Source organism: Sinocyclocheilus grahami, unplaced genomic scaffold, assembly GCF_001515645.1.
Source record: "Sinocyclocheilus grahami isolate Dianchi unplaced genomic scaffold, SAMN03320097.WGS_v1.1 scaffold695.1, whole genome shotgun sequence".
Classification (NCBI taxonomy): Eukaryota; Metazoa; Chordata; class Actinopteri; order Cypriniformes; family Cyprinidae; genus Sinocyclocheilus; species Sinocyclocheilus grahami.
Window position 1 is genome coordinate 665,069 of NW_015505874.1, and position 10,623 is coordinate 675,691.

At 37.2% G+C, this 10,623-nt stretch overlaps 1 protein-coding gene across 1 annotated transcript in view; it reads left to right on the plus strand.

Annotated features, from left to right (window-relative positions):
• Nucleotides 1–1,539: 1,539 nt before the first annotated feature.
• Nucleotides 1,540–10,623, plus strand: part of LOC107559669 (uncharacterized) — a 10,701-nt gene continuing 1,617 nt past the window's right edge. The window contains exons 1-26 of the mRNA XM_016243569.1: nucleotides 1,540–1,588; nucleotides 1,695–1,733; nucleotides 1,830–1,853; nucleotides 1,951–1,998; nucleotides 2,123–2,146; nucleotides 2,278–2,322; nucleotides 2,954–2,998; nucleotides 3,077–3,127; nucleotides 3,203–3,238; nucleotides 3,594–3,653; nucleotides 4,055–4,102; nucleotides 4,404–4,451; nucleotides 4,568–4,627; nucleotides 5,198–5,242; nucleotides 5,383–5,427; nucleotides 5,507–5,536; nucleotides 5,654–5,701; nucleotides 6,566–6,619; nucleotides 6,930–6,974; nucleotides 7,090–7,140; nucleotides 7,220–7,264; nucleotides 7,351–7,386; nucleotides 7,553–7,597; nucleotides 7,884–7,937; nucleotides 9,570–9,605; nucleotides 9,834–9,878. Coding sequence (XP_016099055.1) covers nucleotides 1,540–1,588; nucleotides 1,695–1,733; nucleotides 1,830–1,853; nucleotides 1,951–1,998; nucleotides 2,123–2,146; nucleotides 2,278–2,322; nucleotides 2,954–2,998; nucleotides 3,077–3,127; nucleotides 3,203–3,238; nucleotides 3,594–3,653; nucleotides 4,055–4,102; nucleotides 4,404–4,451; nucleotides 4,568–4,627; nucleotides 5,198–5,242; nucleotides 5,383–5,427; nucleotides 5,507–5,536; nucleotides 5,654–5,701; nucleotides 6,566–6,619; nucleotides 6,930–6,974; nucleotides 7,090–7,140; nucleotides 7,220–7,264; nucleotides 7,351–7,386; nucleotides 7,553–7,597; nucleotides 7,884–7,937; nucleotides 9,570–9,605; nucleotides 9,834–9,878 — 1,156 coding nt within the window. The remainder of the gene's footprint in view (nucleotides 1,589–1,694; nucleotides 1,734–1,829; nucleotides 1,854–1,950; nucleotides 1,999–2,122; nucleotides 2,147–2,277; nucleotides 2,323–2,953; nucleotides 2,999–3,076; nucleotides 3,128–3,202; nucleotides 3,239–3,593; nucleotides 3,654–4,054; nucleotides 4,103–4,403; nucleotides 4,452–4,567; nucleotides 4,628–5,197; nucleotides 5,243–5,382; nucleotides 5,428–5,506; nucleotides 5,537–5,653; nucleotides 5,702–6,565; nucleotides 6,620–6,929; nucleotides 6,975–7,089; nucleotides 7,141–7,219; nucleotides 7,265–7,350; nucleotides 7,387–7,552; nucleotides 7,598–7,883; nucleotides 7,938–9,569; nucleotides 9,606–9,833; nucleotides 9,879–10,623) is intronic.

Here is a 10,623-nt window from a genome sequence, read left to right on the forward strand (position 1 = left end):
ATCCCAATTTTTTTTGTGTTATTTTAAAAAAAAAAAAAAAAACCCCCCTCCCCCCCCCCCCCCCCCCCCCCACGAAATTATCTGTTAATTGTTTATCTGCTTTAATGCACTTATCAAAACAACAAAAGCAGCCAAATGTCAAAGGTATCGATAAAACAAGTATTCAAAATGTATAATTTAAATTACAATCTGCAAAGGAGTAGAAAGATATGTTAAAATATGTTCAAAATAAGTTAATAAATAAATAAGATTTTTTTTTTTTCACAAAATCTGTAATTTGCTGTTGCTGTTTGTTTGTAATAAAACATCCACAGGTCATGTTTGCATTTTCTTCTGTTGCCGGCCTTAATTCTAACCAGGAAATTAGACATAAAATAATGTCATACATGTGAAAATCGGCTGAGAATGTAACAAATTGTTGTAACCTGGCTCAGGTAAAGACAGAAATCATATCTTTGTGGCAGTTAAGGCCATCCAAGTTGTAGATGAGCTTCTTCGTTGAAACAGATTTAGAGAAGTTTAGCATCATTTGCTCACCAATGGATCCTCTGCAGTGAATGGGTGCCGACAGAATGAGAGTCCAAACAATAAACATAAACATCACAATAATTCACATGACTCTAGCCCATTAATTAACATATTGTAAAGTTACGTGCTTGTAAAAAACAAGTCCATCGTTAACCAGTTTTTAACTTCAAATTGTCGCTTCTGGCCACCGTAATCCATAATAACACTTCCTCCAGTGAAAAAGTCCATCCCCTGATGTCCTCTCACATCAAAATCCACAGACATATTTGTTTAGAACTGTTTTTGCTTGTAAACGGTGCTTGATCTGTGTATATTTCTCTCCTTATTATGACTGGAGAAAGCAATATTATGGATAGAGGATCCTTGTTTTAGCTGTAAGTAGTGCGGTTTGAAGTTAAAAACATCTTAATGATGGATTTGTTTCTTACAAACAAGCAACTTTATTCTTCACAAGATGTTAATCGATGGACTGGAGTTGTGTGGATTTTATTGTGATGTTTTTATCAGCTGTTTGGACTCTCATTCTGACGGCACCCATTCGCTGCAGAGGATCCATTGGTGAGCGAGTGATGCAATGTTAAATTTCTCCAAATCTGTTCTGATGATGAAACAAACTCATCTACATCTTGGATGGCCCAAGGGTGAGTAAATTTGCAGCAAATTTTCATTTTTGGGAGAACTATTCCTTTAAAAATAATTTTACATTAATTATATATGAAGGCTTCAAGTAAAAGTTATACAATTATAATGCTCTTTGCATATGTATGTTTAGGGTCAGAGGGATTCGCTCCACATACAGATGGCTCACAGTATGAAAATGGTATGTGTATAACAGGATCTCGCTATTGTATCTCATGGAGGTCATTTCTTACTTAAATGCTGTACAGACTTATACGTGAACAGATCTTATATTCTTGCATCAGGGGAAACGGCTCATGATGGATCTCAAATCGAGTCTCCAGGTGATAAACATCAAAGTTTACATGCAGTTTACCCAATGTTTTCTGTTAAATGATAATTGATGTCATAATTGATACAGATGGCTCACAGTATGAAAATGGTATGTGTATAACAGGATCTCGCTATTGTATCTCATGGAGGTCATTTCTTACTTCTTAAATGCTGTACAGACTTATACGTGAACAGATCTTATATTCTTGCATCAGGGGAAACGGCTCATGATGGATCTCAAATCGAGTCTCCAGGTGATAAACATCAAAGTTTACATGCAGTTTACCCAATGTTTTCTGTTAAATGATAATTGATGTCATAATTATGTAATTTTTATCTTGTACATTTAGAAACCCCTGAGATGGAATCTAACGGTGAGTCTTATTGTGCATTAATGCACAGCAAACAATACTGTGCATCATATTAATCAGAACGAGTGATTTAGTAATTTTAATCGGGTTCCTCTCACAGGTAATGGACACAAACAACTACTGAATGGAGGAGAAACAGGATTTACAGGTGAGGAAACAATGAATATATGGTTTTTAATTGACTGGCATTTCATACAGCATGAAAACAGATTTAAAATATCTCTGATGTTAACCTGCTGTTTTTGATGCGGGCTTGGATCATTTCATGGAAGGCACATCTCAGATACAAGGAACAGGTATAAAAACATGATTTAAAATCCGACCATGGAAGAACCATTCATTTCTGAGATAAAAATATACTTGCATTGTTTTCAGTTCAAAAATTCTGTTCTCGTCATGCGTGTTGTTTGGTTCATGTATGTTGCAGATGGTTTTGATTCATTTGGCACAAGCCCTCACCTGGAAATTACAGGTAAACATCAGTTCAACTCTTCTGACCTACCAAAGCTAAATACATTTTGTCAAGATTGAGTTATTGAGTCCAAAACTCTGATCAGAAGCACCTACACTACTGTCGAAAAAAAATGTATATATATATATATATATATTGACAACACCTTAAATTGACCCCAGAAGTGACAGACATTTTTAATTTTACAAAAGATTTGTATTTCAAATAAATGTTGCTCTTTTGATATTTCTATTCATCAAAGAATCCTTAAACATGTATTATTTTTCAACAAAAATAATAAGTATCACAACTGTTTTCAGTGCTGATAATAAGACATGTTTCTTGAGCAGCAAATCAGCATATTAGAATGATTTCTGAAGGATCATGTGACACTGAAGACTGGAGTAACGTGGAGTCATTAAAATGGAAAAAGTTATTTTAAATTGTAATAATATTTGAGAATATTACAGTTTTTACTGTATTTTTGATTTTTCAAAAACATTCAAACAATTTAATGACCCCAACTTTTAAACCGAACATCAAAAACACCACTATAAAACATCTATACATATTCTCTAAATAATAATGTGAGCATCAGAACACACTGTGTATATTAGGAACTCAAACGTTTCATTGCAAAATTTAATTGCAGGCATAATAGATCAGTCAAGCCATGACTTGCTTGTTGGCTTAATGGGTGAGCATTTCTTTATTCTCATTAATTAATGGAAGGAATACTGAATGTAGTATGGACACAGAATGTCTCCCTCTACAGGTGAGAGGACAGGAGAGAGCTTTGGTCCAGAGACTCAAACAGACGGGCTAGGTACACTTTTAGACCTCTTAGACACTCCTCCAGACGTTCCACCCACATGCCTAGTAACTGACGCTGTCTCAACAGATCACATGGGACTCGCATTTCAGGTGGATTCGGCAGGTAAGAGTCCAACTCAAGTCATCCATTTTTCACTTAACCAGAGAGGCTTGATGTTTACGGCTTTTGAGCTGCGGACACCAGAATTGCTTTCTGCTGATCTCATTGGCCTTGTAACAAACAGGACGTCCCACACTAGTTAAGTTCACTTGATTTACTTTTATGCCCATGCTGTGAAATGGCTCACATACAGCACTGAGAGCCTTCTCTCATTCTGTCCAGCTGTCACACTCTACTAATTATGGGCCGCGCTGACAGAATAAACCAGCCAGATTCTGTTCTCTACCTAATAATTTATTGAAAGACGACTGGTGTGAATCAAAGCTGTCTTTTTTCTCTCACTGGTTCTCCTTTTCAGCTGCTGGCCTGAGCCCAGGGCACCCGTCCAGTGGCGGTCCAGTTCTAGACGCTCCTCCAGGTAATGGCTGCTGGCTTCCACTCTGTGCTCCTTTAGGTCCTGTAAATTTAGAGTGCTTTACCCCAGTAGCCGTGGGATTATTCCAGCACACGTCTAATAAACCTCCGTCGTTCCGGTCATGACATTGGCTCCGAAAGGGGCGAAATGACAACTTTCAGAGGCATTTTTAGTGTCACGAGAGGTCACTGGGGGTTCATGCATCCGTATGAATTACACAGACTGATCACTGAAGTCATAACTCAACTTACTGAATGAGTGTAGGAGCATTTAGATGGATAGATAGAACAACTGATTGAATGAAAGAACGATAGATAGAATGATAGATATTTAAATAGTCATGTCAACATGTCTAGAAAACCCAATCAATTACCTTGCTAACTGTCTCTTGTTCTGTATATCAGATTATCTGTCGGTTGACAATGGGAACGGTGATTATACCCATTCAATCAGTTAGTAAAGTATTAATCTGTGGATAGATAGAACAACTGATTGAATGAAAGAACGATAGATAGAATGATAGATAGATAGATATTTAAATAGTCATGTCAACATGTCTAGAAAACCCAATCAATTACCTTGCTAACTGTCTCTTGTTCTGTATATCAGATTATCTGTCGGTTGTCAATGGGAACGGTGATTATACCCATTCAATCAGTTAGTAAAGTATTAATCTGATTACTAGCATTAAATTAGTAATAGTATATTATGTTAACAGAGTCTTTCTAATAATATCTTTCATAATATCTCCAGGCATGTCTGATAATGGAGCCCAATCAAAATCACCAGCTGATACAACAGGTAAACTGATGTTAAACAACATTGCTCACCAAAAAACCTGCATGGTCTGGTGGAAAGTGACTTGAAGCGCTGAAACAGAAAGTATGTCTAATCTTAATTCGGACTGATATTTGCAGATTCATCTGTAGTCTTTGACACAATGTCACATCCGGGTCATTCATTCATAGACTATTCAGGTAAGATAACTATTCTAGTAAAACTCTGCAATCAGGCCTCATTTGTTAAAGAAATAGTTCACCCAACATATGAAAAAAAGCTGCATGGACTCTCATTTTGACGGCACCCATTCATAATGCTAAGTTTCTCAGATCTGTTTACATTTTTTGGTGAACTATTCCTTTAACATTAGTTAATGCAATAGCTAACTAACAACAAACTAACAATGAGCAGTATATTTCTTACAGCATTTATTCGCCTTTGTAAATGTTAGTTAATAAAAATGCAATTGCTTGTTGTTTATTCAAAGTGCATTAACTTTGATTTTGAAAATGTATTAGTGAATGTTGAAATGTGTTGTGCAATAATGTTAATGTTAGCTAGTGTTAAAAAAATGTTAATCAACTAGCAATAAACGACACTTCTATAGCATTTAATAATCTTAGTTCATTTTAACTAATGTAGTTAACTAATGTTAATGAATGGATCTTTATGGTAAAGTATTAACCCTATTTTCAATTTAAAACGAACAAATACCAAAACAAAACAACTGGAGACATGATATGTATCCATTTTGTTGTTCTGCTCAGATGGTGGGGCGGATAACAATGGTGCAGATTTACCCGATACAAACGGTAAGCTCCAGTCAATAATAATTACCTTTCTTTGCTGGAAAATCCAAATTAAACCAGCTGAAGGTTATCTTCGCATGATTTCCAGCAGGGATTTCATCATACAGTATTGTTTTGACACAAAATTCATTACTGCATTACAGGAAATGGAAACGGTCGGCACAAACCTGTGGTAGACATACAGAAAGGTATGTTGAAATGCCTATAAAAGCATGTGAAACCTATAAACGAGAGAGAACTGCAGTGTGTGTCTGGATTCGTTCACAGGTGACCCTCCAGGCATTCTTCTCGACATCAGTATGTATCTAGCAATAAAACACACACAACTAATCAACACACAATCACAACGTCATATTATTGACAGCCTAATATCCTGGAATCGATGTGAATATTCCCAAATGTCTTTCCGAACAGGCGGAACAGGCCATCAGGACGCAGCAACGGAGATGCATCACACAGCTGGTACTATATCACCCGGGTTCTATGACATCACTGAAAGTCAATTGATTTGTTAGCCATAATTCAATTTTTATGCGTCTTCTCTTGGCTAGTCTGTCTATAATGGTGGGGTTGTGTGGGTTTACCAAATGCTTGTGATTAATACGGAAAATATTTCTCATGGCAGGTTTAAAGCCATGAAATCAAATATCAGAGTTTTGTGGCTTTTAGTTCACAGCACATCTGTATGCTAGTGTACTCATGAAAGTTGACACAATTCATAAATATGCACCTTTAAAATATCTATTTAAATCAAATTTGACATAACTAATACTTATTGGCTATTAAAAAGGGGCGTGCTCTCTAAAATGATCCTACAAATGTCCTGATTCAACAAGAAATACATCAGATTACAAAATTGCTTGTCAGGTGACTCTATGGGGTCTGTAACATAGCCAATATTTTATAACAAACAATTTCATCCATAGACAACTGAACTGCAATCAGTAATTTGCTAATGAACAAGATAAGGCTTGACACTACAGGCAAAACCATTCATTTTGTGCCATTTCACTTCCATAACTGCTTCAGACTATTATACAAAACACATTTAAGAGTTTATTTTATTACCCTTTATTTGCATCTTTGGATTTCAATACATATCGTTAAAGGTGATATCGTCATACACCAAACTTAACTCTTTTATTACCATCTAGATTTTGAAGGTTTTTACAGAGGGGTTTGTTTATATGTAATGCGCCTGATTTACAAAATTGTATTCCTAAAAAGATTTTTTTCTGGCTGTTGACAGAATTTTCTGATTTATGGAGGGGGGGGGGATTTATTGAACTTTTCCAGTCAAAAATTTCTTGTTGCTGTTATTTTCAGTTGGTGCACTTGATCTAAACGACCACACTCTCAGTCCCTACACTGACATGATTGGTAAGCAAACGTACGGAAGCCTGTTTCCGTCATGTATTAAACAAATAAAAAAGGTTAATTGTGACTTTTTATCTCACAGTTCACACTTTCTCACAATTCTGAGGGAAAAACAGTCAGAATTGCAAGATATAAACACAGAAGTCTGATATTTTCTCACAATTCCGAGTTTACATCTCGCAATTCTGACCTTTTTCTCTGAATTCTAAATTTACATCTCGAATATTTTAATATTATTTGTATGTAAAGCACTTTGAATTACCATTGTGTTTGAAATGTGCTGTATAAGTAAACTCACCTTGCCTTCTCAAAGGATTTGACAGTGTCACTGGTGCAAGGGTGCAGACAGATATGGCCGGTATTATCTTTGATATTTTACCAAACATATTTTAGAAATACACCATGAATGAGTGTAAAAGCAGCATTGGTCTGTGTGCACGTACCTGTAATAACGGAGCTGATATTGTGATCAGGAGCAGCAGGTGATCCAGTGACTGACGGACAGACTCTAACAGACATGACAGGTGAGTGCAACACATTATGCAAAGGAGTAATTAAAATAAAATATTAAATATTTATAACATGCTGTTTCCTGTTAATCAGGGCAGGGACACTTAGCTGTGACAGACAGCATGCCAAATTACACAGGTAACCATGTTTCCTAAGCACATCCAGACACATGTCAGTCTAGCACTTATGCAAGGGGTTCACGTGTAGTGTGTGTTTCTGAAAAGCAGATTCTGTGCGTGCGACTGGGACTGGATTTACAGGTGAGTGACCTTTAGATTGTATTAATAAATCCGATTGAGCAAAGCACAGATAATATAAAGGTATGTTAAGTAAATATGGGTATAAATATATATGCAATAATGATCTGAAGTGACAAACTGTATGATTTTTATTTTGCCACTTCAAATGTTCTTGTCAAACTTTCAGATGCCTCAGAGACACATAGTAGCATGGTTCAGACAGACTTACCAGGTAAATTACGTTTGAAAACATCTGCCTCATCAGGTGAACTAACCATCCAGGTAAGCTGCCCTTATAAAAATGTACCATGGTAAACGTAGTTTCTGCAGAGTGACAAAGATACTGAAAGCCTGTTTGAAGAAAATGCTATCATTTTACAGTACAATAACAGATATTTTGATGGAAACTATGATTATCAAGGTCAATTTTTGCAAGGGGTTGCTTACAAAGCAGTAATTGTGTCAAAAGTTTATTAAAAGTTACAAATGAAACAAACCTTTCTTAAACTCAACTCCAGTCACAGGGGATCAATTCACAGGGGTTTCCTCACAGACAGATGCCATGGGCACAGGTGGGTGACACACACACATATTTTGCACACACTATAAGGAAAATATATATTTTAAATTTTTTATATTTCTATTTTTAAGCTACAGCTGAACCTCAAGGGACTCTCGGGAGTCCATGTTTTTAACATATCTGCAAATTGAATATACACTATATATATATATATATATATGTATGTATGTGTGTGTGTGTGCGCGTGTATGTGTATGTGTATATATATATATATATATATACACACACACACACACACACACACACACATACATACCGGTCAAATGTTTGGAATAACAATTTTAAAATGTTTTTGAAAGTGTGTTTTTCTTAATATAATAAAAACTGTGTATATATACAGTATCTCACAGAAGTGAGTACACCCTTCACATTTTTGTAAAATCTGCTCTGATAAACAATCTTTTGGTGCTTTCCCCCTGCGTGATACGACTCGACTCGGCTCGGCTCAGTACGGCACGGCTCGCGTTTCCCCTGCAGTTCAGTACCGCTTTAGAGTGGGCGGGATTATTCACATGCTGTTATAGTTGCGCCGCCTCTACTACCATGACTCCTAAAAATCCGCGTCGCCCCATCAAGCTCTCGCTAGATCCGCTCCTCTGCTATCAACAAGAGGAATGTCTGTTCTTCCGCAACAGACAACAAAAATTTTTGGTTGTTTAAAAAAGGTGCGCTCGTTCCAAACAGTTGCGTTCGATCCTTCGCTGGCTGTGCTGATTTAAATCTAGCGGTTCTTTTGTGTTTGTGTCGCAAGTTCAGTGACGCAGGTAGTGACGATTCTCTCCGGCCAATCGGTGATCAGCAGAGTTTACACGTCACGTTTTGGTAACGGTACGGTTCACTTGGAACCCCAACCGAGGTGGTACTTAAAAAAAGTACCAGGTACCAGATACTGTACCCAGTGGAAAACCCCCCAAAATATATATATATTCTGTGAGATACTGTATATATATATATATATATATATATATATATATATATATATATATAGTCAAGTTCTGTCATGAAACTCTAGATGGCGCAGGCTGATGGGTCCTTAACCTAACTGATGATATTCTTGGCATTAAATGACTTGTCACAAGCTGATTGGTTCATGTTGCAAACGCAGCCAATGAGCTTGCTGCTTTACATTTAAATGGCTGATTAGCATTCGCTTGAGCATTGCAGCACGCTTTCAGAGTTCCTCTGAATCCCTCCACCTTCCCCAGCTCCACCTGTATAGATCTGCTACGGGTTATTTCATATGCTATTTGTGCAACAGCAGTATGCCTTAAATACTCACAAGCACCATATCGGCTTATGTATTGGCAGTAGCAAGTTCCTGTACTTGCTTGCAGCAACAATAATCTACTAATGCAATAACCAACAGCAGCAGCATAACAGATCTATTCCACTAAGACCTAATACATTAGCATAGTCATATCCATTACCATGCTAAAATTTTCAATTGTCCTGATAGAAATATATATATATATATATATATATATATATATATATATATATACATGAAATGTATGAATCACACTAAATCTCTAAACCTGCTTTACCTGTTAAACTGTATATTAAAGTAACAAACAGGGTAAATTAATCAAATCAGTTGTTAACCTGTTTTTTTCTCTTGTAACAGGACAACCTGGTGCTACGGAACAAACACAGACAGCTGGTAAGCTTCATGGGAGTTCAGACCTCCTTCACTTCAGTCACATGATTTATGATTCATTGTGATGATCTCTTGCTTTCACCTCAAAGCCATGTCAAACCTGTCAAGGAAACACATCATTCATAAAACTTAATGAAGATTGAGATGCAAAAAATTATAGAGTGTCTCCTGTGCTGATGAACAGATGCTCAACAGCTCTTCTCTTTTCTCTGTTTTGCTTGTTCTGTCCAGTATCAGCAGGTGAACAGTACCACACATCTGGTCAGGGTCCTGAAGGTGGGTCTGAAATTCTTCATGCAGACTGTTCATGTTGAAATATCGTTAAAATTCATATATTCAACAGAAACATAAAACAAATGGCCCAAATCATCTTATAAATATAATTTTTTACCCATTCATCCTTAAAGGGGTCATATGATGCGATTTACATTTTTCCTCTCTCTTTGGAGTGTTACAAGCTCTTGGTGCATAAAGAAGATCTGTAAAGTTGCAAAGACTAAAGTCTCAAAACCAAAGAGATATTCTTTATCAAAGTTAAGACTCTGCCACGCCCCCCTAAAAAGGCTCGTTCTAACACGCCCCCACATATCTACCTCACTATGTGGGAAGATTTGCATAACGCCGCCCAAATGTTCATGCAAAGAAAGAAGGCGTAACTTTTATTCTCGCTGTAGTATTGTTGTTGCTGCCGCCATGTCGTGAAGATGCTGTGTGCTTCGTTGTGAAAGCAAAACTACTTTTGTTTGGTCTTCCAAAAGAGGACGATATCCGCTTCGTCATGCCTAGAGCTGATCCGGGGTGGTCGCTGAGGGAATACATCAACTTCACGCTGTGGATCGCCGGATCGGCTTTCACCGTGGACTAAGCGGAGTCCAGCCCGGGGTCGTCACATGTGGTTGCCGCTCCTTCGTCAAATCCACCAGGCGCGCCATTCTCGACCCCGCCGCCTCTGCTCACTCTATCCCGGCCTCAGCTCACGCTAAGCCATGGCTTCTGCTCACGCTAGGCCGCTGTGTTTTTC